General features: G+C 49.4%; 7 protein-coding genes across 7 annotated transcripts; 3 read left to right on the forward strand and 4 right to left on the reverse strand.

Annotated features, from left to right (window-relative positions):
* The first annotated feature begins 124 nt into the window (after positions 1 to 124).
* Positions 125 to 7,311, forward strand: B0J16DRAFT_410853 (uncharacterized protein). The gene is made up of 3 exons (XM_046133188.1): positions 125 to 929; positions 979 to 1,124; positions 1,315 to 7,311. The coding sequence occupies exons 1-3, from the start codon at positions 322 to 324 to the stop codon at positions 7,176 to 7,178; spliced, it is 6,618 nt and encodes a 2,205-aa protein (XP_045986015.1). The 5' UTR covers positions 125 to 321; the 3' UTR covers positions 7,179 to 7,311.
* Positions 7,312 to 7,869: 558 nt separating this feature from the next.
* On the forward strand, positions 7,870 to 11,076 carry B0J16DRAFT_54368 (uncharacterized protein). Its single transcript, XM_046134031.1, has 2 exons — positions 7,870 to 8,923; positions 9,017 to 11,076. The coding sequence occupies exons 1-2, from the start codon at positions 7,966 to 7,968 to the stop codon at positions 10,678 to 10,680; spliced, it is 2,622 nt and encodes an 873-aa protein (XP_045986016.1). The 5' UTR covers positions 7,870 to 7,965; the 3' UTR covers positions 10,681 to 11,076.
* B0J16DRAFT_54373 (uncharacterized protein) lies at positions 10,522 to 12,845 on the reverse strand. The gene is made up of 2 exons (XM_046134032.1): positions 11,543 to 12,845; positions 10,522 to 11,493 (listed from the first exon to the last, which is right to left on the reverse strand). Exons 1-2 carry the CDS (start codon positions 12,712 to 12,714, stop codon positions 10,683 to 10,685), a joined length of 1,983 nt encoding a protein of 660 aa, XP_045986017.1. The 5' UTR covers positions 12,715 to 12,845; the 3' UTR covers positions 10,522 to 10,682.
* A 269-nt stretch (positions 12,846 to 13,114) lies between these two features.
* B0J16DRAFT_332350 (uncharacterized protein) lies at positions 13,115 to 15,801 on the reverse strand. The gene is made up of 4 exons (XM_046126703.1): positions 15,508 to 15,801; positions 15,353 to 15,445; positions 15,106 to 15,299; positions 13,115 to 15,039 (listed from the first exon to the last, which is right to left on the reverse strand). Exons 1-4 carry the CDS (start codon positions 15,551 to 15,553, stop codon positions 13,465 to 13,467), a joined length of 1,908 nt encoding a protein of 635 aa, XP_045986018.1. The 5' UTR covers positions 15,554 to 15,801; the 3' UTR covers positions 13,115 to 13,464.
* Positions 15,802 to 15,924: 123 nt separating this feature from the next.
* On the reverse strand, positions 15,925 to 18,295 carry B0J16DRAFT_332353 (cytochrome P450). Its single transcript, XM_046126704.1, has 4 exons — positions 17,835 to 18,295; positions 17,180 to 17,782; positions 16,897 to 17,129; positions 15,925 to 16,847 (listed from the first exon to the last, which is right to left on the reverse strand). The coding sequence occupies exons 1-4, from the start codon at positions 17,916 to 17,918 to the stop codon at positions 16,157 to 16,159; spliced, it is 1,611 nt and encodes a 536-aa protein (XP_045986019.1). The 5' UTR covers positions 17,919 to 18,295; the 3' UTR covers positions 15,925 to 16,156.
* Positions 18,296 to 19,508: 1,213 nt separating this feature from the next.
* Positions 19,509 to 23,563, reverse strand: B0J16DRAFT_360822 (Frag1/DRAM/Sfk1 family-domain-containing protein). Its single transcript, XM_046129723.1, has 8 exons — positions 22,980 to 23,563; positions 22,712 to 22,879; positions 22,324 to 22,656; positions 22,127 to 22,253; positions 21,991 to 22,032; positions 21,852 to 21,936; positions 21,749 to 21,794; positions 19,509 to 21,694 (listed from the first exon to the last, which is right to left on the reverse strand). Exons 1-8 carry the CDS (start codon positions 23,068 to 23,070, stop codon positions 19,704 to 19,706), a joined length of 2,883 nt encoding a protein of 960 aa, XP_045986020.1. The 5' UTR covers positions 23,071 to 23,563; the 3' UTR covers positions 19,509 to 19,703.
* B0J16DRAFT_368387 (U3 small nucleolar RNA-associated protein 6-domain-containing protein) lies at positions 23,564 to 25,153 on the forward strand. The gene is made up of 2 exons (XM_046130216.1): positions 23,564 to 23,696; positions 23,753 to 25,153. Exons 1-2 carry the CDS (start codon positions 23,607 to 23,609, stop codon positions 24,845 to 24,847), a joined length of 1,185 nt encoding a protein of 394 aa, XP_045986021.1. The 5' UTR covers positions 23,564 to 23,606; the 3' UTR covers positions 24,848 to 25,153.
* Positions 25,154 to 25,282: the final 129 nt, after the last annotated feature.

The following is a 25,282-nucleotide window of genomic DNA, read 5'->3' on the forward strand; positions in this document are numbered from 1 at the left end:
GGTCATCGCGTCGCGGAAGGCGCGTTTCAACGCGTCTCACGCTTTACAATTTACTAATGTTCTGTTCAAGACGGGGGGAACCAATCTCGGTCAAGGCTTTAGGGACGCCCTTCATTTGCTTGTTCCCACAGATACGCTCCGCTCATTGTTGACTTTTCAAATCACTTTTTTCTCTCCGACTATTTAATCTTCACTTTTGTTCTTGTCTTTTGACTTCCAATTCCTTTCTCTATATACCCATTGCTTCCTTCTTTGCATCGCCAGCGACCCGTCCGTCAAACCACCCTCCTTTAGGGGAGCCTCTCCCCCACGACAGTCCCAATGCCTAATACAAGTCTTCGTCGGCCTCAAAAGGGCTTTCGGAGAGGAGGAAAGGTCGCCTATCATGGCAGTCGTACACGCACATTCGCGGCCTCGTCGAGAAACGAGGCCACGTCGGCAGACGAGAAGTGGGAGCGGACCCGGTTGGCGCATAGCATCGATGAGAACATGGGCTTTGAACGCTATGAAAGCGGAAAGAAGAGAGAAGGATGGCTGGTGAACATTCAACCCACTGCGGTCGAGGACGAGCGGAACTCCGGTGGTCGAGCGGCTGTAGATTGCTACTTCATCGAGGAAGATGGCTCAACCTTCAAGGCGACGGTGGAATTCGAGCCTTACTTCTTGATTGCCGTCAAGAAGGGTCGTGAGACCGAGGTCGAAGCATGGGTCAAGAAGGTTCCCGGAGACGGTGTCGTCAAGTCGATTCGAAAAGTTGAGAGAGATGATCTCAACATGCCCAATCACTTGCTCGGCTACCGAAGAACATTCCTTGAACTGAAGTTCACTAATGTCAACGACCTCATGGCTGCGAGGAGGGATATCATGCCCATTGCTGAGAAGAACAAGAAGAACATGAATGCCATGGATGCTTACGCCGAAGTTCAAACGTAAGTAGCAGCACTCAGAACCTGACAGGACGAAGCTAACAAGACACAGGAATGGCAACGGCGATTTTGACCTTTTTGATGATTCACGAGACGACGACAGAAACATGAATACTGCACATTCCGACCCCAGCGACTTCATTGTCGATATTAGAGAATATGATGTACCATACCATGTACGAGTAATGATAGATTTGGGTAAGTCTTTTCTGTTCTGCAACTTTTTTTCTTTCTACAAGCTTTACATGATGCTTGCAACCAAGTATTTGCTACTTCAGAGCCTTTACGGCCATGAGACCACTATTCACCATTGCCCTGATTATTGCTTCTTTACACACCTTTATTGTTGCTTTGCTCTTGTCACGCATATGCTTACCAGAACAAACAGATATACGAGCCGGTAAATGGTACTTCGTAGAAGCCAAACATGGCGTCACCAAGATCTTGCCCAACGAGGAGAGATCACTGCCGGCGGAACCCGTTGTTATGGCCTACGATATTGAGACATCGAAACAGCCCCTTAAATTCCCTGATGCTGCATCCGATCAGATCATCATGATTTCTTACATGATCGACGGTCAAGGATTCTTAATTACGAATCGTCAAATCCTTTCCGAGGACATTGGCGACTTCGACTACACCCCTAAGCCAGAATACCCAGGTCCTTTCATGATTTTCAATGAGCCCGATGAAAAGTCCGTAATCGAGAGATTCTTCCTCCACATTAAGGAGGCTCGGCCAACGGTTATTGCAACTTACAACGGTGACTTTTTCGATTGGCCCTTTGTGGAAGCACGAGCTAGTATCAATGGAATCGATATGTACCAAGAAATCGGCTGGAAGAAAGACAGCGAGGATCAGTACAAGTGTAACTACAGTGTGCACATGGACTGTTTCCATTGGGTCAACCGAGATTCTTACCTTCCTCAAGGTTCTCGTGGTTTGAAAGCTGTCACTGTTGCAAAGCTCGGATACGACCCTGACGAGCTCGATCCCGAATTGATGACACCGTATGCGACCGAACGACCGCAAACACTCGCAGAGTACTCCGTTTCCGATGCTGTTGCAACATACTATCTTTATATGAAATATGTCCATCCCTTCATCTTCTCTCTCTGTACAATTCTACCGCTGAGCGGTGATGAAGTGTTGAGAAAGGGTACTGGTACACTCTGCGAAATGCTGCTGATGGTGCAGGCTTACCAAAGAGAAATTGTGCTTCCGAACAAGTACATCACACCGAAGGAAGCTTTCTGGGATGGCCATCTTCTCGACTCTGAAACCTACGTTGGTGGTCACGTCGAGAGTATTGAAGCAGGAGTGTTCCGAGCTGATATTCCTGTGGATTTCGCTGTCGATCCTGGAGCTATCGACGAGCTTCTTCACGATCTCGATGCCGCCCTCAAGTTCGTGATTACCGTGGAAGAGAATAAGAAATTCGAGGATGTGGAGAACTACGACGAAGTCAAGGCTCAGATTGTCGAAAGACTCAACAAGCTCAAGGAAACGCCAAACCGACACGAAAAGCCCTTGATCTACCATCTTGACGTCGCCTCTATGTACCCCAACATTATGACAACCAACCGATTGCAACCCGATTCCATGATTCAGGAATCTGATTGCGCCGCTTGCGACTTCAACCGACCTGGCAAGACCTGTGATAGACGAATGCCCTGGGCTTGGAGAGGTGAATACATTCCAGCAAAGCGAGACGAGTACAACATGATTCGGCATGCACTCGAGAACGAGAAGTTTCCAGGAAAGTTCCCAAGCTCTCCGATGCGGCCATTCCAAGAACTGAGTGCAGACGAGCAAGCCGCTCTTATACGAAAGCGCCTCCAGCTGTATTCTCAAAAGGTTTACCACAAGATTCACGACTCAACAACCATCGTTCGAGAGGCTATCATCTGTCAACGAGAGAACCCCTTTTATATCAACACTGTCCGCGATTTCCGTGATCGTCGTTATGATTACAAGGGTAAGGCGAAGGTATGGAAGGGAAAGACGTCAACTCTGCAGTCCGCCGGTGCACCTTCAACGGAAGTCGATGCTGCCAAGAAGATGATTATTCTCTACGACTCGCTACAATTGGCCCACAAGGTTATTCTGAACTCCTTCTACGGTTACGTCATGAGAAAGGGATCTCGTTGGTACTCACTTGAAATGGCTGGTGTTACTTGTCTGACAGGTGCTCACATCATTCAAATGGCTCGACAACTGGTCGAACGACTCGGACGACCTCTGGAGCTGGATACTGATGGTATTTGGTGTATGCTTCCGGCAACGTTCCCCGAGAACTTCTCTTTCAAGATGAAGGGCGGCAAGAAGCTCAACATCTCATACCCCTGTGTCATGTTGAACCATCTTGTTCACGCCAAATTCACAAATCATCAGTACCAGACACTTGTTGACCAGAAGACCCTTAAGTACGAGACCCACAGCGATAACTCTATTTTCTTCGAAGTCGATGGTCCTTACAAGGCCATGGTTCTGCCAACATCAAAGGAGGAGGACAAGAACTTGAAGAAGCGATACGCTGTCTTCAACGACGATGGCAGTCTGGCTGAGTTGAAGGGTTTCGAGGTGAAGCGTCGTGGTGAGCTGAAGCTTATCAAGATCTTCCAACAGCAAATCTTCAAGTTTTTCCTCGAAGGAGAAACCCTTGCTGATTGTTATGGAGCTGTCGCAAAGGTCGCCAACCGCTGGTTAGATGTTTTGCATAGCAAGGGTACGACACTGGCCGATGAAGAGCTGATGGAGCTCATTTCTGAGAACCGAAGCATGTCCAAGACCCTGGAAGAGTACGGCAACCAAAAGTCCACCAGTATCACCACCGCCAAGCGTCTTGCAGACTTTTTGGGTGAGCAGATGGTCAAGGACAAGGGACTGAACTGTAAATTCATTATTTGCGCTCGACCCAAGAATGCGCCCGTCACGGAACGAGCCATTCCTGTTGCTATCTTCTCCGCAGAGGAGTCAGTCAAGCGAACATATCTGAAGAAGTGGTTGAAGGAGGAACCTACCGATACTGATCCTCGCGCACTACTGGACTGGGACTATTACCTGGAGCGATTGGGTTCCGTCATTCAGAAGCTCATCACCATTCCTGCGGCTCTTCAGAAGGTCCGCAATCCTGTTCCTCGAGTGCCGCATCCCGACTGGCTTCAGAGGAGGATCAATATCAAGGACGACAAGCTCAAGCAAAAGAAGCTCACCGACCTCTTTAAGAAGAACCCCTTGGAGGATGCCTCAGTTGACGACCTGGAAGACTTTGGCAGCAAGCTTTTGAAACCCAAGCAAGTTAGCGATGTTATTGCTTCCTCTCAAGTTGCGACTGTCCAGAAACGGAAATCTCCTGAGCCGGTTGAGGAACCTGACCCCATGTCTGCACTTCCCAAAGTCATGCCAAGTGCTTCAGAGAACTACGAAGCGTGGTTGATGTACCAGAAGCAGAAGTGGAAGATTCAAAAGCAAGCCAGAATCCGTCGACGACAATTGTTTGGTGACAGAAGAGGTGGTGCTGTCACCAACCTGCAGCAGACATTCATGAAGCAGGCGCACACTACCTACATGAGCAACTGGCAGGTCTTGCATCTCAAAACGACTGAAACTCCTGGTATTGTCATGGCGTATGTCCTTATTGATGCCAAGATCCACACGCTCAAGGTCAACGTTCCTCGTCAAGTCTTCCTCAACCTCAAGAGTCAGGATCTGCCTGATGTTGAAGTCGAGGGCTGCGAGGTCGAGCAAGTCAACTACACTTTGCCCAACGGCCACCCCTCTAGTCATCTTTTCAAGTTGACTGTATCAGAAGATGTATACTTTAACGAGAGTGAGAAGTTCTCCCTACTCTTTAACCACCCTAGTGTTGAAGGAGTCTACGAGAAGCAAGTGCCACTAAACATTCGTGCTGTCCTGCGTCTTGGAAACCAATGTACAGTTGATGCAACACAGCACGCTGTTCTTGGAAAGGGTCTTGAGCAAGGGTTTGACCTGGCAGGTCTGAAGCGACCAGCCAAAACACGAACTTATCTCGAGACATCCCCTTTGGCTTACATCTACATCTCGCACATCACAGCTGGCGAACGCCAAATCTTTGGTATCTTCTCTACCACTAACGACCAAGCCCACGTTGTCATTCTCTCAAAGAACAAGGACTCTGGACAAGATCTTCCCAATATCACCAGGATGTACTCCGAGATGCTTGCTAGACGCCATGCCGAAGCCGCCGGTACAAACTGGCAGGACTGCTTCACCTACCAGGAGAAGCTGCACATCAAGATCACACAAGTGACTACTCGACGTAAGGCTCATCTGGAGATCAGCGATGTTGTCAAGAAGATGCGCAAGGACGAACCAAGACCGCAGATGATGGTCATCCAGTCCTCTCAGCGCCAGCTCTTGATTCACGACGTCCCTATTTTGGGAGAATTTCCCGTTCTCCCCTTGAAATACGATATGGCGGATAGTTCGGTACCACCTTTAGGTTGGCAGTCCGTTATTGCCAAGCGTCTTGTTGGTCATTACCTTGGTCTTGGTTCATGGATTCTGCACCTCACAGCGTTGGCTCGTTATGGCGATGTTCCTCTATGTAATCTGGAACGTGATGACCCTCGCTTCCTAATCGACATTGCTTATGCCCGCCGCCTCCAGGCCAACGGAGTCGTGCTTTGGTGGTCCCCTGGCGCTCGTCCTGATCATGCTGGCTATGAGAAGGATGATCTTCTCGGTCCTCTCGATACCGTCAAGATGCCAAACATTAATAACCCGGGAACATTCTCATCAGTTTGTATCGATCTTGATGTCCGAAACTTGGCTATCAACACTATCCTGACCTCATCTCTCATTAACGAGTTGGAAGGTGCAGACTCGGTTTCCTTCAACCCTGCCGCTGATGACTCCGAGACACTTGCTTCTGAGAATGCCTTCGCGAATGCTGGTGTCCTTGTGCTTCGCGAGATGGTCAAGGCTTGGTGGACAGAAGCTTGCAAGGGAAGCACCATGGCTGATGTCTTGGTGCAGCATCTTGTCAGATGGGTCGAGAACCCCGACTCGTTCATGTATGATCGAGCTCTACACTATTATGTGCAGATGATGTCTCGCAAAGCCTTCCAGCAGCTCATGGCTGATTTCCGTCGAGTTGGATCTCAGGTCGTTTTTGCCAACGCCAACCGCCTTATTCTTCAAACTACGAAGGCCGAGGTTGGCAATGCATACGCCTACAGCCAGTATATCATCAAGTCCATCAAGAGCAAGCCGCTCTTCCACTTCATCGACTTGGAGATCAAGGAGTATTGGGATTATCTTGTCTGGTACGATGAGTACAACTATGGAGGCAAAGCTTGTACAGAGGTTATCGATGCCGAGGAGCAGAACCTTGAGACAATTATGAACTGGCAGATGGCAACCTTCTTGCCAGAACAAGTTCAGCCGACGTTTCAAGATTGGGTGATTGAGTTCATTCAACTTATGCACCAGCTCAAGAGACCTCATAATGGCGACCCCGATGCCACACCCCGCCTCACACAGCTACCAAGCAAGGGCCTAGAAGAACACGAAGGCCAAATCATTCTGGGCAAGGCATTCGAGAAGCCTTTGAAGAAGGCTATCCTCGGTCTCCTGAATAGGCGGAAGCGCGAGATGCTTCAGCCTGAGCTCGCTGGAGACTGGGACTTCCCCGAGCTTCCTGGCTCTCACCTCAACCCACGCGACCCAGTTCTCGAGCTTGTCAAATCACTCATGCAAGTGCTCGGTCTTGACAAGAACATCACCCTGGAAGCTCGTCTTATTCGAAAAGAACTCCTAGCTCTATTTGAAGTACGCGAGTTCTCGAAGGAGGGTACATTCACCAACCCATCAGAGAGTCTACGACTTCCTCAGGTGTCTTGTGATAGCTGTACCATGATGCGAGACCTAGATCTGTGCAAAGACGAGGATTTATTCAGCGAAGGTGCTTCTTGGCGTTGTAACTTCTGCGGAACTGAGTTCGACCGTGTCGCTATAGAAGAGCGCCTGTTGGGCATAGTAGAGAGTTGGATCGTTGAATGGACGACACAAGATCTTAAGTGTGTCCGCTGTGGTGCATTGAAATCCAACGACTTTATGGACCACTGTACTTGCAGTGGGGAGTGGAAGGAGTTAGTATCACGACAGGATGTGAGCAAGAGGCTCGGAGTTATGAAGAAGGTTGCCGAATTTTATGAGCTTAGGATGCTTACTGATGTAGTAGAAGGCTTGCATGGCGGTTTGTAAAGGAGTTTGGAGCTTATGCATGGAATACGGAGTTGATCAGGTATCAAGGGAATTGCAATGGTCACAGATATAGATACATTTGTTTAATAGAATAATGATCTCAAGAATTACATCATACACAATATTTAAATCGTATTTTTGGTAACAATGAGCACCTTTGTCAATTGTTGTATGTGACCTAAAGTAGTGGTAGGTTGGCTGCCTTGCGCCGTATGAGGGGGTTAGGCGGACTCGAAGAGGCCTCACTCACTGCAAAAAGGCCAAGACTGAGGGTTAGAAAAGACATGGGTTACAGCGCTTATATCTTTCACTTCAAGTGTCTTTTTGCTTTGTAGACGATAAAAGCCAGGCATCTTTACTGTTTATTGCCTCATGGGCTACCAATTGCTGCACATCAGATCCAGATAGCTCTTGCTTGTGTAAGTGACGGTAAGGCTGATTCGAGGAAGGTACGAACGACACTACTGCACCAATCCTCCTGCCCTGCTTGCATGCAATACTCCACTATATCGTAATGTGTAAGACGAAGGCAGGTACCGTCCTGTAGCTATCTTCCCGAGAAAATGGTTCGCCCAACATGCAGAGGCCGCCGGCTAAATCACCCACAAGGCAACTTCACTGCACTCGACTTGTGACCAAAGAAGGAAGACCCCCCCAATCTCACCTGCCCCTTATAACCCCTCAAAAGCTATTTCTTTGCATTTTCCCCCTCGATTGTTGCCTTAACGAAGCCACTCAGCATTTTCAGTCCCATTTGTTATTAGTTTCAAGCCCGTTCAATTAAACAATGGATCAATTCAGACGTAAAGACCGGCGCGGGGCCGTCTATGTCCAACACAATGGCATCGGCCCCACAGCTCGGCGCCGGCTTCTACCAGCAACAGCAACGGCTCCGACTACACCGGTTGCAGAGTTCTCGCCGATTCCAAAAATTGAAGCCTCATTCGATCTTTATTCTTTAGGATTGGAAACTCCGTCAATGCCGTTTATGCACCCTGAGTTCAATAGCGACTACTATTGCCCTGCATCTCTTGTGAAATTAGACCCAGACTCCGGCTTCAACTTAACCGAAGGACTCGAAAACCGAGACATTAGTACAATTTCTAGTATAAGCACCGATACCTCCCCTTCTGAAGGTTCCATGTTATCCTCTGTTTCAACTGATGGCGATGCATATACCGTTCTGAGGGATCGAGCTCATTCAAGAGGCCCCAGTCCATTGAGCCGTGGCGGGCGAACTGCCAGGCCTGATAACCCGCCGCCTTCTTTTGTTTGCCTGGGGCCTCAGTGTCAGCTAGCTTTTTCGTCAGAAAAAGAGCTCAACTCTCATGTCAAGTCATCTCATACTCATATATGCAACTGGGCGGGTTGCGACCAACCTAGTTTCTCCACCAGAGACGGTCTCATCTACCACGTTAAGGTCCAACACCTTGTCATTTGCCCGTCCCCTGGTTGTACAGAGACTTTCTTTCAAAGTATCAATATTCTCAAGTCACATATTTCCATGGCTCATCCCGAGGTTGGGAAAGATGATGCAAAGGAATGGAAGCTTCCAACTAAAGCCAACGAGGACGTGGTGAGGGCCTGGAGGAACTCTTCAAGCAACCCATGCGAGACTACACCATCACGGAAACGAAAGTATAGTAACCCTGACGAAGAGATGGCCATGGGGCTATGGAAAGCAAAACGTCAATGTCAAGACCGACTCCACAATGTTGTCGAGAAGCGAGCTAGAAAGAATGCTGGTGAGTATCTTGAATCTCTTATACCCAGCATATCGCAGCTCAAATACCTTGAATGATGACTTTTGCGAATATCAGCAAGTTAACGATGCAAAGGTACCCCACGAAGTGTCGATAGCCCTACAGACCTTATCCGAGGACGAGCTTCACAGCGCATAGAAACGACGAGTTTCCCACTGGTCTTCGAACATTCAATTCTCCCTTTCTTGAAACAGTATCTACCCATCTGGGTTGGACCTCGCCATGTGGTGACAGTTACCCGAGGTAAATCACCACAAGCTAAGAGAATCTGCATCATGGCTCCAAGGCAAATCTCCCGCGCCCGCAAGGTGTTGATCTTCACCCATGTCAAAGACCTGATTCCTCGCAACTTTTCAACACTTGTCAGCCTTGCATTCGCGCAAGGAGAAGTAAAGAGAACCGTAACTTGGGCTCGTGGTCTGGGCAGAGACCACAAAGACGATATCTGCTCAGCCCGAAATCCATATTTCTTCCGCGATCCTTGTATGGGTGATAGTATTGGTGTGGCAGGCAATGGTATATTTGAAGATAGCACGGCTACATTAGGCCCCTGTGTTACTGTGGGAGGTGGGAGTTACTGGCTGGGCAACTTTCATCCTTTCTTGGAAGCATACCAGCAGCTTGGTCAAGAAGCACAGATCGAGCATCCTTCCTCTCAAGATCGCAAGCGATGTGTGGACGAGGGCCACGATGCCATGGCCCAAGAGAAAAATTTCAAGCTGGGCAGACTTGAGGTAACATCAGGTCTGAATCTCCAGACGACAAGGATCTCGCATGATCCTTACTGGGATGAGTGTGATATGGACAAGCCGCTCGTTGTAACAGACTGGGCTCTCATCGGTTCTCGCACTTCGCAGGCGAATATCCTCCGGCGGTTTCCTTCAGAAACTCAACCACCAACCCAAGAGCCTATCGTCACCACCACAACAGCTATTACACCTGGGGCTGACGTCCTGTCTAGTGGACGAACTTCTGGATACCAACGAGGCCAGATCTGCGAGATCCCTGCGTACGTTTCGGGAGACGAGAATCAAACATCCAAGGCCACTAGAGAATGGTTCATCGAAGAGCCGTGGTCACAGGAGGACGAGGATGCATGGATCCGTGGTGGAATTGGTGTCAATGGCGATAGTGGCGCCGGTGTCGTAGACGCCAACACCTATAGTCTAATCGGCCAAGTCTGGGGGCGCAATGCTTATTGGGGCCCCGGACAACGCGTCACCTACTTCACTCCCATTGCGGATATATTCGATGACATTCAAGAGAAGTGTGGGCAGCAAATACGTCCCCAGCTTCCGCAGTATCGAGACGAGGCGAACTGCTTTTCTCTACACCCATCCTGTCGACAGTGCTTTGATTTACGAGCATACCTCAACAGCAGCAGAAGAAGTTCACGAATGTCGCTTCAGAGCATGTTAATGGGCATAAGTGACAGCGACCAGGACCTCACCTCAATCGAGGCTGTTTCAGAACTAGCTACACCAAGGGATTACCCTCGCTATTCGGGTATCGAAGAAACAATTGCCTCTCTTCATGGTATCACCTCGCCAGCAGGACCGATTGGTTATCCTGGTACTCCCATGATCGCTGATATGAAGAGTCCCTATGCAACTGAGTTAGATGCTGGGGATCTATATGAGCCAAATACCAATGAGCCTACTCAGACTCGGAAGCGAGCATCAAGTTTCGCCCTTGGGCCTGGGTCGGAAAGATGGAAGAAGCAGAGAACTTATGGCTGAAATTAGCCAGCAAAGCCTCCTCGTGCCATCTTTTTAGCTCGAGCATCGCGGCGGTTGTGATTGGCCCGAGATCCCTTGTTCGCCTCCTTGTTCTTCCTGGCACTTTCCGTCTCCTTCTCGCCTGTCGGTCCTGCGACATTGCCTCCCCTTCCGCGACCACGTCCTCGGCCGCGGCCACGACCGCCACCTCTTCCACCTCTGGATGACCCACCATCAGGATCACTTCCTTCTTCTCCTGATCCGGCTGGAGAGGCTCGCCAGGACGTACGCTCCAACTGCGCCTGCTGTCCACTGAAGGCATACTTTGCTTCCAGTCGCCGCTTCTGCTGCGGGTTTCTGACGAGTATGAGAGCCCAACCCTCAATTGCTTCGTCGGTCATACCAGTCTCCTGTCTCAACTTGGCTCGCGGACTACCACGTCTTGTTGCAGCATCCCGATCGAAAAGCTTGGAGTCCATCTGGTAGGCACGGAAGAGTGCCTCCTCGTTACCATCACTCGCCGCATCGGCTTCCTGGTTGGATGCGTCGACAGTACCACCAACATCGTCAGCATCGTAAGTATCGTCACGTTCGTCATCATCTGAATCGAATGCCGCCAGGGCAGAGAGGATAGCCGATTTGTTCGGAGCGTTTTCTTTGTCTTTGAGTAACTCGTCGGCATTTTTACCAGGTTTCTTTCCGAATGAAACCTTTGATACATCCATTGCAAGGCGGTCGAAATCATCATCATCAAAGACATTATGCCGTGTAGGCACTTGGGGTGGAGTAGAGCGTGGTGCAAGATCCGTGTGTCTATGTTCTGGGTGTGTTGACCTGCTCGCGGTTAGCTGAGAAATCAATCTGAGAATGGAGCATATCGTACAAGGCTTCGCTGCGGTCAGCATTAGCCAAGTGAGGCGGCAAAACCGCAGTTAGCAAGTTCATAACGACTTGCTCCGCATCCTCTCCATATTCATCAAGACATTTGGATACGAACGCAGATCCAAGGTGAGGGAACACATCCTGGACCTGCGTGATCTTACTCATTCGGTGAACGTGAATATCAGCATCCACTTCTTGCTGTGACTCCTTTCCTTTTCCTTTGTCAACTTTCCGTCTCACCAACCGTTTAGGGCGAACCATCGCCCCCTTTCTATAGGCCTCGAGTGCTGTGATTCGCTTCTTGAAATTGTCCGTTGCTACCCCAGAATCCTCAGCTCTTCGCAGTAGAATCTTCAGTAGAGGAGTATTGGTGATAAGTTCAGGGACGAGAGAATCGTTGACATTGAGAGGGCCGGCCTTGTGGGCATCAGCCGCTTCCTTGAGAGCATAGAGCTGATCACTCAGCATAGACCACTTGGCCGGCTCAATGTCTATTAGTCCAATAAGGCATAGATAAGTGGTTGTTAAGATGACTTTTCGTAGAGGTGGGTTCATGACGCGAAAGCACACAATAAGACCGTCAAGGAAGTCAGAGCCAGCGAGAAACAACGTGCAAGCATCTGGTGAAGCATGTAGAAGATAGTTTAGCCGTATCAGGCGAGCCTCAACCGCCTTCAAATCTCCTTTAATGCCGGCCTCCAGCTGAGGGATAAGCTGCTTCTTCAGTCCGGTAAGACTCGCCTCTATCTCGCCAGCATGTTGTTGGAAGAGCTTTGCAATAAGAGGTGCTGTGGCTTTCCGAGGAAATATTCTCGCAACATTTGCCAAGAATGCATAATCGAAGAGTTGTGTAGGCGGAGACACAGAAAAGACTCTTGAAATAAGTTGAAAGACAGCTTTAGGTAGTGTCGTTGAGTGAGATTCTAGGACTGTGAAGCCTGCCTCTGCTGTCTCTTCCGCAAAAGAGGACAGAAATGTTGCAACAGAGTCATCGCGCGATAAACGATCACTATCAAAGCGCGATAAAGTTGCCTTTAGATCCTTTTCGGGTAATGCAACAAGTGCGCGGCAGATTGATGTCCAGGCTTGAAGAAGTGAGTTCCATTCGCTGGCGGAGAGATGTTGTCGCCATGATGACTGGGGGAAGGGTGCGAGTGGTGGTAAAGATGCCATCTTTACTGAGAGAAATCGCTGTCGATCTTTGTGTACGGCCAGAAAATGGTGGTGTTTTATGAAACTTCAGTCAAGGAAGAGCTGTTTTTATATAGTGTCGCTCATTAACACCATGAGAATTGTATCGTGGCTCAAGTGTTTGCATCGCCGGATGATTCATCAGAAAGTGGATTCTCACTGCCTGCAAGCTGATGGATGAAGTCAACTTGATGAAGGTACAAAGAGGAGAATTTGGCCAATCACGGCAGCAGTTTGCGAAGCACTAAACCGTAAGTGGGTTGGGGTACTCGAGGCAAGAGCTGCCCTGGTTGCTAGTGCCGCACATCAACATCAAGCTATTAAGGGAAGCCATTAGAGATGATCTCACTTGAATCCACTTGCCTTATCTTGATAATTATAATGAGGGAGTTGAGAAGAAGCTAAGTTTCGTGGTAAAGTAAGAGACTGTCGAATCAAGGCTATGAACAGGTTGGGCATCAAGACAAAGAACATATCACCAAATACGAAGGCCTCTAGTTCTAGATTGCTTGACCGAACGCACGAATCCTTATGAACCCTTCTTGAACATGGTTTGATTTCTAATCCTATACAACAACCATTCCTGTTCACACACAACGCCAATCGATGCTCAGAGTACAAAACCTCTTGAATAATCCAACGCCTTTCCACATTCCAACTCTTCCTTCCTCCATCTCTCTATCATATATAAAACACCCTGTGAGTTGGTTCCTGGTCTCTTTGTGTAGCATCTTAGAAATCCCACAACACACATTCCCTGGGCGGCGGTAACTCAGGCATGAGTCCGTCCTCAAAGTTACCTGTTTGTGCAAACGCCATCCACTGGGCTTTGGATTTGTCGTCGTACTTCTCAGGGGGCAACTCAGTGTCCGCTGAGTATCCTGGAGGTCCGTTGGGAAACCAGATCCGCCGCCAGGACCCGTCGAACTCTTTAACACCCGGCAAACCTTCCTTGTAAACAACGGGTTTGCCTTTGAACATAGAGAGTTGTCCATCCATTCCCTTGGAGCTGTAACTTTCGACTGGCGGGTGCTGTTTGCTGCTGCCAGGTGGGTATGGGCTCCCTGCTGTAGCGGTTGCCGCCGACGTTTGCTGCGACGCAAAGGGGTTTGAAGAAGCTGAATTGGTGGTCGCGGTGTTCGTAGGTTGGCCAAAGGGGCTTGCTGCTGGTTGAGAAGGTTGGCCGAATGGGTTGTTGGCTTGCGACTGGTTCTGCGATGCGAAGCCATTGGCCTGAGGTTGTGAGGGTTGGCCAAAAGGATTGTTCGCGGCTTGGTTAGTGGTGTTTGTGGAAGCGAATGGGTTAGATGCTGCCGGCGACGGAGCACTCGATGGCTGCCCAAAAGGTGAGGCCCCTTGTGTAGGCTGAGACGGCTTTCCGAACGGGTTGGCAGCAGCATTATTCTGGTTGTTGTTGTTCGACCCGAATGGGTTAGCAGTTTGGTTTGTAGTAGTACTGGGAGCACCGAAGGGGTTCGCTGAAGCATTATTGTTGTTGCTTGCAGCCGCTCCAAAGGGACTAGAGTTATTGTTTGTTGTACTTGGAACTCCAAATGGACTTGGCTTTGCACCAAGTTGACTTGCCTGTCCAAAAGCACTACCTCCTGCGCCGAGTTGTGACGGCTGCCCAAACGCACTGCCCTGTGAGTTAGGTTGCGAGGGTTGCCCAAAGGCGCTACCCTGAGTATTAGGCTGTGAAGGTTGGCCGAAAACACTACCTCCCGAGTTGGGCTGGGAGGGCTGTCCAAATGCTGGTGTCCCGAAAGCGCTGGGCTGCGAACCGAGCGCTGAGGGCTGTCCAAAGGCAGAGGCCGGTTGAGAGGGTTGACCAAAAGCCGAGGGTTGACTGGGTTGTCCGAACGCAGATCCAGTCTGTCCCAGTTGTGAGGGTTGACCAAACGCTGATGGTTGTGAAGGCTGGCCAAAAGCCGAGCCTCCCTGCGCTGGCTGCGACGGTTGCCCGAATGCCGGAGCTCCAAACGCGCTCGGTTTCGCGCCGAGAGCTGAGGGCTGACCAAAAGCACTTGCACCTGTTGATGCGCCACCACCAAAGGGAGATGCAGCATTGTTGCTGTTCGATCCGAAGGGGTTTGATTGAGCTGGAGTCTCGGCAATGGTTGATTTCGGTCGCTTCCCAACAAGAAACTCTCCAAAAGGAGCTCCTTGCGTTCCTTCTCTGCAAATATCGTGTCGGTTGGGATGATTGTTTTCGGCGCTGACTATGAAATCCACAGCTCCCTTAACATCGCGGAGGGCGGTTTGCATTTGCTGCTGCGCGTTCGCGTATAGTTCTTGGGCTTCGTTCAGCTACAGTCGCATCGCGGGTTAGCTTCGGTACATCCCGTACAAGAGACAGGTTGACTGGATGCTCACAGCTTGTTGTTCGTTTCCTGAAGCCTTGCCCATCATAAAGTGTAGTCGCAGCTCTTCAAAACTTTGTTCACGAGGGAATCCTCCAAAGAGCTGTCCAGGAGCATCTCGCCCTGGCGCATAGGCCGAAAAGATCCATTGCGGTACCTCGCTCGTCAAATCCTTTTCGATGGTATCGACAGTGATATTGTATTTTTCTGTTGGGCTGTTAATTCGTGTCCTTTTCGTCAAGGTCGGAGGCCATTCGCACCAGCTGGGTTTTGGTTATTGCCTCCTAGAGCTCCGAAGCGGTTTGAAGATTGGTTTGAATTGTTCGGGTTTACGTGATCGAATCGGCAGCGATCTGTAGACAAGTCAGCATGGTTAATACGGAGAGAATCACACTCAGGGGAGATCAAGACGCACTCCCGAACTTGCAGTTTCCCTGCTGGAAGAATTTACAGATTGTCATCTTGGATGGATGATTCTGAAAGAGCAAATAGGTAGAATTAATTATCTTGGGTTTGAAACTTTGACACTATCAGCCAAAGTCGCCGTATCAGGAGCTACCTCATGACGAGGATGAGATTCCAGCGCCAATGGCAATGTCTTGGCCGGAATTCGAGGAAATGGTCTCAGAGATGTAGAAATGATTGATTAAAGAAAGTGTGAAGGAAAGAAAGCTTAGACTTCTATCAGCCTTTCCCAGCCTCGCTGGAGCCGTTGGGTTTTTGCGAACGCGGTATGCTCAAGATTACAGTGGGGCTTAATGCGCTAAACCTCTGTCCCTGAATCACGGGCATGGAGCTTATTGTTCTTTCTTATGAATAGCCCAATTAAACAGCAACACAATGGATGATAATCACCAATTAATCAAGCAATAATTACATCCGCAGATTCATTTTCAAATTTGTTTGATTCATTCTTATATATAAATGGTCATTTCGTCATAAGGTTTGTCCTGATCCGTACCTATTTTGTACAGACTCCAAACCATCACTTTGCCATGTTCACGATGTCGCTATATACAAATCGTTCGACACATTTCCCAACCCCTTTTCTTCTTTTTTCATACTCAAGATGAGACATGAGCAGCCTTTCGGAACTCGACCATAGGTCCGTTCTTGGCACTGGTGAAAATATCGCGAAGCTGCATCTCACCAGGTCGGTGTCGACCCCATTCATTGTTGGGGTGACCCTCAGCGGGATCAGCGATGCCGACAGCCTTGCGCATATCATAGAGGTACATGGTGCGGGCGAGAGTGTTGGTCATCTCGACGTAGGCAAGACCCTTGCCGATGCAGCCACGGGGTCCAATGCTGAAGGGGCAGAATGCGCTGGCGGCCAGAGAAACCTCCTCCTCAGTCGTCTTTCGGCCGGTGAGGGGGTTGAGGGCACCAGCGATCCATCGCTCGGGCACGTACTCATAGGGAGAGGGGTAGTAGGACTCGTTGTGGTGGATAGTGTAATGGGGAACGCCGACGACTGTGCCCTCAGGGATGGCACGGCCTTCGATGGTCATGCCGCCAGAGAGAACCTCACGGGGGACGATACCGCCGACTGAGGGGGACATTCGCATGGCTTCGTCGATACAGGCGCGGAGGTAAGTGCAGGATGCGAGGGTAGCGCCCTGGCAGATCTCCTCAACATCGTTGAACTTGCTTCGGATTTCTTCGTTGACTTTCTCAAGAGCGCGGGGGCATCGGACGAGGTAGAAGAGGGTGGCGGCCATAGCAGTAGAAGTGGTATCGGATCCAGCAATGATACTGCCGAAACTGTTAGTTGGGTCTTCTATCGTCGGCGCATATGACTTACAGAAGGTTGGACTCGGACCAAAGCTCAGGAGTGGTGAAACCCTGACCAGTTTCGGGATCACGAGCCTTGAGGAGGTAGTAGAAGAAGTCGCGACGGTCAGTCTCCTCACCGAGCTTGGTGCGCTCAGTGAGTTGACTCTTGCTGTACGCCATATAACGAGCACGACCAGCAGCCAGTCCGGGGAAGAGGAATCTATCCAAGCTCAGCTTGTTGACGATGGACATGGTTCCGCACTATGACCAGTCAGCTTCAGGTTTCACGTCATTCTCTATGATGCACTTACAAGAAGGTGGCGCGTGGTGGCGGCTTCAACAAGGCCCAGGGCGAAACGGTTGGTTGGGCTTTCGAGCATGTGGAAAGCTTTGCCAAAGCACAAATCACCAAGAATATCCATAGCAAGGTAGTTGCACCAGTCGCTCATCTTGCGAGGCTGAGTCCAGCCCTTGTTCTCAGGAGAGCCATCAGTCATACCAATCTGCTCGCAGAAAGTGCGGATGTTGCCAAGGATGTATCGCTGCATCTCCTTCATGGCACTCTCGGAGAAAGCCTGAGACATGACACGGCGCTTGCGGGCGTGGACCTCCTTATCACGGGAGTTGTGGGTGTTGGCAGTGGGATGAACAAAGGCATCGTAGAACTCGGCCTTTCTGACGTTTGAGCGGAAGCCGTAGATCTCCTTCAGGGCCTTGTTGGAGTTGAAGGTGATCGAGTTGGGGCCGAAGCGAATGACGGGACCGTACTTTTGGTGCATGCGCCAGAACTCGAGCTGTCTGTCACCCTTCCAGGCGTGGTAGAGCTGGTAGCCATCTGTGATCTTGGCGAGGAAAGGACCTGGGTACTTGGCTAGAGGGTGGAAGAAGACTCGGTAGATGACAATAGCAACGCCCTGAATATGTTAGTCTGGAGGTTTAGTATAAGCTGCAGGGAACTTTACTTACATAGAAGACAGCTCCTCCTGCCAACAACCCCAGGTAGGCCAACAAGTGTGATGTATTGAACGACATCTTGTCTGTCTCACTCATACACAAGAGAGTCTTGAGAATGGAAAGAGAAGAATAGTAGACAATAGGTAACCAAGAGAGACGGAAGCCTCGGGGAGTTAAATAGTCTTATCAGTAAACAAACCAAGCTGTAAGCTGCCCCCATGACCACCCTCTTCTTGTGTCTCTTCGTATCGTCTAGCTCATCATGCCCACTTCTCTCACAATCTTTTCCATTGACTCCATGACCAGGCTGACGCTCTTAATCGGCTGGCGGCGGCACACAAAGCTTGTCAATATTCACAAACTTGTTGCAAGGGTGGAGGGGGGCGTGTAAATGTTGTCGAGTCTCTCTGTACGGCTAAGTTCGGATTGCAAATAGCGGAACTGCTTTTGGATGGATCGCGGAGAATTGTGAGATTGCGGGGGAGATTTACAAGTCCAGGCTCTGTGGGGTTCCTGGAATTGGGGAATTTGCTTATGACTTCAAGCCATGGATTGCTAGTCAATTCTAACCAGCTTTTTATTAGCTCCTCCCTTGCTATCTCTCCAATTCAACCTCGGAATTTTACTTTAGTCCAAGTTATCTCTACTATCATGATGAATAGTTGTCCGTCCCAATTGTAAACAGTAGTATAAAACCATCTGATTCCCTCCAGATTCAAGTGATACCTCTCACAACATTGAACGCCGGCTGGCTTACGACAACAATACTAAAACCGTCACCGTTAGCCCAGCCTCGATGATACATAGAAAAGAGGTCACCTGCTCAATTTCTGACTTTCCTCTTTAAAGCCCAGTAAGACGCCAATCGATCCTCCAGCTCAAGCCAAGTCAACGTCTACATTCCGTCATTGCTATCCAAATAATATGTATATCATCAAGTATTGTCCTCAGGCTTTGTTCTCCAACAACTCGGCACGTTATATCAAGATCGGCATGGTTTCGGGCCATGGTTCAACCAACGGCACATGACCCGTACTGCGGAATCAGAAACGTCCTCAGATTTTTCTTTTCTCTTGGTAATGCAGCAGGGGGGCACAAGCTTGTCTTCCTTGCTCAGCTGCATCATGTCCGATGATGACCGCGGCGTTGTGGATATTCGGAGTCCCGTGAGTGGAGACGGGATTCTATGACTCGGAGTGGGCACGGAAAACTGCGACATACATGCCTAATTCAAACTTGACCACGGTTCTTTTGACACAACAACATTGGCAGGAATGGATACGATGGGGTAATAATTTCTTTGTAGCTTGTTGGTCAGCCGCTGACCAAGTTCTAGGGCAAGTCTAGATCAAGTTCATGTGATACTCATTGCGACTCTATAATCTATTGTGCAAAGTCTTGGGACCTGTGCTCAACGAAAGATACCATCTGCAGCTTTGAAGCAAACATATACGAACAATACATAACCCAGAAGCCACACACCAAAGCCATCTAGGCACTACTCATGCAGGTGAGATAGCACATAGCGCAACAAAATGGATAAGGACTGCATTCTGCATCCAACCGATCCAGCACGGTGCACCCTCTTTTGCATATTCCTTACCCTACATCTGCGGGCTAAGTTTCACCTGGCCTTTATTATTAACATTATTAACAACAGTTTCTCCAGATCACTGCACAACTGACATATATGCAACGAGGTTATATATTGTACGCACTAACATTAAGCTCATAGACTTCGCCACCGTACATTATTCATTACCCAAAAAATTGTCCGACCCATTAACTCCCTCGAGGTATCAAGTATTCCAATAGCATACAACATCGACGACAAACCAGTATCGCATCGCCCATACCCTTCAACCACAACCCACAACTTCCTTAGTTAAAATACCTTGGCTCATTGAACACATGGTATCTGTGCTGTCGCACACCCTGACCCCGGAACATGGCAGGGAACCTCCATCCTTCAGGTACATCCTTCTCTTGGACCCGACGATTACGCTCCTTGTCCGACTGGGCTTCGAGCTGAGCAATCTCCTCCTTTGACTCGGGAATCTTGAACTTGGCAACCTGGAGCTCAGTATCTGTGATCGAGCTGCGACTGACACGGGCATATCCTACACGCTTGAGACGCTTGAAAAGGATGTATTCACACCAGCGATCCCAGTCTGAGGGATCCACGTCTTTCATACCCGAAGTTTCGCTTACGTAGGTGTTGTAGTTGCCCTTCTTTGGCTTTGTCACTAGGTAACTGAGCAAGAACGCTGGCCGAGGGGTTGAGCCCATGAGCTCGGCGAGATACAGGGATTGCAGTCGTCGGTCCTCAGGGTCTTCTTCCTGCCCGGAGTGGAAGACAAACACATCCACAAGCTGGCCATAGACATCCAGTGTAGCATGAATAGCAGGAGCCAGCTCACCGACAGGGCTAGGCAGAAGATGATGTGTCGAGTTCAAGATAGGGAATTTCGACAGTAAAGCGGCACCCCAGGTGTGCTTGTTGGGGCCAGGACCATAGTCGACGTACATGCCAAGATCCTCAGCAAGGAATTGTGTAGCATCACGGTTACCCATGATAATACGCTGATTGTCTGATTCGAGAAGTCCGATTACGTCGATTTCTAATTCCTTAATGAGATCTCGCATGCGATACTCCGAGGCCCACATATCGTTGTCAAACGAGAAGTGGATTGTCCAAATGCCAGCAGTGAGGATGCGATCCTCGCCATGATACGGCTGGTGGTTGTTGGCGGGAAAGCGCTGGAAGGCCGCAATGAGGAACATGATGTTGATTAAGATGGTCGAAACTCCGAAATACTTTCTTCGCTGAGTGGGCAGAGATCGTTTTGGAGTTTCTCGCTGGGGACCGGCACTATTAATGCCGTATACACCAGCACCAATACATGTCATCATTGTATACATGACCCAGTCGGTGTGCTCACGGACAAGGTGGCCACCTGGAACAAAAGCATAGGCCACAACCCATACGTGGAAGAGAACCAGGAAGTTATAGATGAGAAATCCGGTGCCAAAGGTCGTCGCGGGGTTGGTCTTAGCTCCGTGAACAAGAATAGGGACCGAGTATGCCATCAAGTAAGTAGCAAGGGTGAGGGCGCCATAGTAACCAGACCAGTGACTGAAAAATGTCAGAAACATGGCTCCTGCGGTACCAGTTATATAGGCCCCCCAGCTGCTCGCAATTCTAGGTTGCCATACTCCGGCGAAGAGACCCAGTGACATGACAAGAACAGTGAGCCAACCATGGGTAGAGAAGTACGGGCCGCGAATAGGATATCCTTCCCATCCCCAGAGGATCATGGTACTGGTGTCGGAGAGTAGCGAGTGGAGGCCAAAGAACAACCCCGCAAGGCCAAGCGAGGCAGGGAAGCTGGAGCTTGTTTTAGCAGGGTTGGTGACCAGACCAGCAGCAAGAGGTGTTCTTCGGGTGAAGCGAAGGGCGGCCAGAAAACCGAGGACAAGGCCAGTGTTGTTCCAGCCACCGTTCGCCGCATGCATAATAGGCCATATAGGGTTATTCGTCCACCATGCGAATTTGGCTGTTGAAGAAAGGATGAGACCAATCATCCAACCAAGAATCTTAGACTCGAGACGTCCCTCATGCACGGATTCCGCAAACAGAGTTCCAGCCCAGCCCAAGCATGACATGAAAACACCAAAACCAACGGTGAAAAGCCGCATGCTAGGTTTTTCAACTAAGTAGGCTGCAATGCCTGATAGAGAGAGGAGGTGTACAACACGCAGGTTGTTCACTATCAGAGATCGTGCCGAGCGATTCGCAAGAATGAAAGGAGAAACAGTTGTCATAACTGCAACTTCGTATCCGGAAATGCCCATGTACCATAGTGGGAAGTCTATCAAGATGTCAGAACCACACAATAACCTTCACTCGATTTTGGATGACTTACACCAGACCACAAGGCCCAGACTAGTAAGAATAGTCCAGAAAACGTACTATAAAAGGTCAATGTTTGGTCTTCTCAATCATGCGCAAATGTTGCGTCAACTCACTCCATGGTAGATTTCAGCGGCAATGTCAAGTGCCTCGGACCAGCTGAAGTGAACAGCAAAGACGCCACCGGTTGCCTTCTCCTTTCTAGAGACTTATATCAATAACTGCATGTCGTCTCCTGGATAATACAGTACTTACTCTTTTTCTAAGACAGCAGATGGGACTGGTGAGTGATTCTCACTGCGAAAGACTTAGACAATGACCTCAAAACGTGTCTATTGGATAGGAGGCTGTTCTGACAGCCAAAGACTATCTGGGAAGCCCTCGAACGTACCCCTTGCTCGCACCCTTAACGTCTCTCACTTCAATATCGAAGGTACTGAAATCGAGGGCAGTTACAGCGTCGAATGCTACATCGAAGATAATCAAGGACCACTCGAAAAAGGAGTAGGTAGTGTAAGCTGGTTGGCATGGTTTGTTAGTGGGCTGTATGAGCACGGGCGTTTAATCGGCTAATAAGCGATATCTTACCTCCAGCGACACGATGAACCTTGTGCTGAATGAAGAAGTAAATCAATGGCACAAGGGTACCGAAGAAAGCCGAGGCCAGGTACTTTCGGTATTTAATGGCCTGAGGATTGGCGGGGCTGAGTGCGATACAGCCAGTCGTCCACGGAAGCGTCGCAACAATGTAGGAAATCATTAAGATATCGTGCCAATCGTGGTCATCTGTAGATGTAATGTATGTCCAACCGCCGCAGGTCAGCGTTCGCACGAGTCCCATAATGGCGACAAATGCGGGCAGCTTCTGGCCCGGCTTGCGCGTAAGAAGATACCATAAGCCGACAAGAGCGAACCGAGGACCTATTCCCTGTCAGCAAGAAGAGATTACTGTACAATTGAATCGATTGTTGTGTACCGGATGTGATGGCGATAAAAATCATGAAAAAAGATCGCTCAGGGTATCGATCGCCGATTGTCGCGGACACCGAGGGAAACCATTCTTGCGGGTAACCGTAGAACTCGTTCTTCACGATCTTGTGATAGTGAAGGTAGACCCCGATAATCAATGCGCTGAAGAAAGCAGCTATAACAACACACATTAGCTTCTCGATCAATGATCATGGACTTCGGAGACGAATGCGCATATAACCACGCAACAACAAATAAGAAAGCAACCAACATACTGTACGCGATGATTGTGTGCGCCCAACTGACCAAGCTTCCATTGAAGCTCAGGACGACGCCGGTATCTTTGTCCTTATATTTCGAAGCCATTTTGTATGAGAAAACAACTCAACAAACACTCAATAATCCCATCCGGACAATCCGGGAACCAAAGAGTAGAGATTTGAGAATGAGCGACGATAATAAATAGGCATGAGAATGGTGAGATACCCTCTTGGCGAACATAAACAGCCCTCGGACCTTTGACGTTACCTCCACCGCGACGTAATACCTTGGACTGGTAATTAATACGAAGTGGAGCCACTACAGAACAAAAGTGGCAGGGGCCATGGGGGGTTGTTTTCGGAAATCGGATTTTGACAATGGCCCGCGCGCCTTCCCGAGACGAATGAGAGGCAGAGGAGGGGGCATAAACAAACGGCGTCACAACGCTTGCCTTTTTGGAACTGGACGCGCCAACCTGCGCCTGCCAGTCATGGAAGGTCCAGACACGCGAGGCTGAACAGTGCTCCACTAAAAAAGTTATCGATCTGCCAGCCTTGTCCGCAAAAAAACTTCCATCGAGCGAGCTAGCACCTTTTCCACACCATACCATACTCACCCATTTTTGGTCGCAAACGTTCAAAATGTCTGGTGTCACCGATAAAGCGAGATTCTATCTCGAACGCGCTGTGCCGCAATTGAGAGAATGGGAGGAGAAGGGAATTTTCTCAAAGGTATGTCTTTTCCTGATCCTGCAAAACATCATCAGCTAATCTTGTTGCGTTTCCAGGAAGAGATTCGCACTATTGTCCAGAAGCGCAACGACTACGAGCACAAGGTCCTTGCTCCTCGAAACAAACCCTCGGAATGGTCCTCATATGCACAATGGGAGCAGTCCCTTGAGTCCCTGCGTACCAAACGCTGCAAGCGCCTCAAAATTCGACACCTCCAGTCTGCCCAAGCTGGCCAGGGTCGCACGCTAGCGATCTACGAACGAGGCGTCAACCGACATCCAGGAAGCAGTGCTCTCTGGCGGGAATACCTTTCATACATTTCAAGCATCAAGTCATCCAAGCGATGGCGCAGGACGATGACCAATGCTTTGCGCATGATGCCCACCGACCATACTCTATGGATCATGGCTGGCCGACGATCGGCTCAGAATGGCGACATGGCTGCCGCGCGTGGATTCTTCATGAGAGGCTGCCGCTTTTGCACAACAAGCCCATCACTTTGGATTGAGTATGCTCGCACGGAAATGGAGTGGCTTCAGAAGCTCGATAAGAGAAAGGAGACATCAAAGCCTGGTCACGATGTGCTCCGACCCGAGCGTGAGGAAGATGGAGATGAGCTTCGTATTGATAGCGACGACGAAGAGGACGATGGTGATCTTCCTGAGCCATCGATTGCGCAGGCCAAGGCTATTGATAAGCAATCTGCGCAGCAGCTGAAGTCTAACCCCGCCATGGATGGCGCGATCCCTATGGCTATTTTCGATATTTCGAAGAAGCAGGGTTTCTTCAATGCCAACACTGCGGAGATGTTCTTCGAAGTCTTCTCCTCTTTCACAAAGCTTTCATCCCAGCCCAGGATATTGCAGCATGTTCTCGCCGTTTTGGATCAGGAGTACCCCAACCATCCCGCTACTTGCAATGTTCATATTCGCCAGCCTATTATGGGTGTCAGCCCCGAGACTGCAGAGTTCCCCAAGAACCTCAGGGAGGTGCTGGCACGCTTGAACAAGTACATGGAGACTACAACGGACCGTGCGGAACTGAAGAAGAAGACCGTAGCATGGATCGATGAATATCTGGCGTTGGTCACTTTGGATGAGGGTATTCGGGCAGTTCTGGAGCATACCAAGAAGAAGATGGAAGCGATCTAAAGTGGTGGATGGGGAAAATAATCATAGAGCGAAATATCAAAACTGTTGTGTTTTTTCTATTGTAAATACTGCCGGAAGTATAATCAGTGGTCTATTCGGAAAACATTTATAGGTTTCAGACGATCGTTCATGGATTGAGGTTATTCACAATCTATCCACATACAAGTGATTGTTAATATGGTCATGCTCGTTTTTCATGTTGATAGTTGCTTAAAAGTAAATCTCACACATAGACAAGGCGATCATTGCATTATCGGAGCAAAAACCTACTCTGTGGACCCTCTGTGAAGTGATTTGAAGATGCATAATTAATGCTGATAGATTCACTCAAGTTTAAGGCTACGGCTACCTAGAAGTAACTGGGGATCGTCGCGTGGTGGTTGCAAGCCCCGGCCCGATGTTAGGGTGACCCAGCGTTTTGGGATCATTCCGTCA

This window comes from Fusarium flagelliforme, assembly GCF_020744385.1.
Source record: "Fusarium flagelliforme strain FIESC 12 MPI-CAGE-AA-0113 chromosome Unknown B0J16scaffold_2, whole genome shotgun sequence".
Classification (NCBI taxonomy): domain Eukaryota; kingdom Fungi; phylum Ascomycota; class Sordariomycetes; order Hypocreales; family Nectriaceae; genus Fusarium; species Fusarium flagelliforme.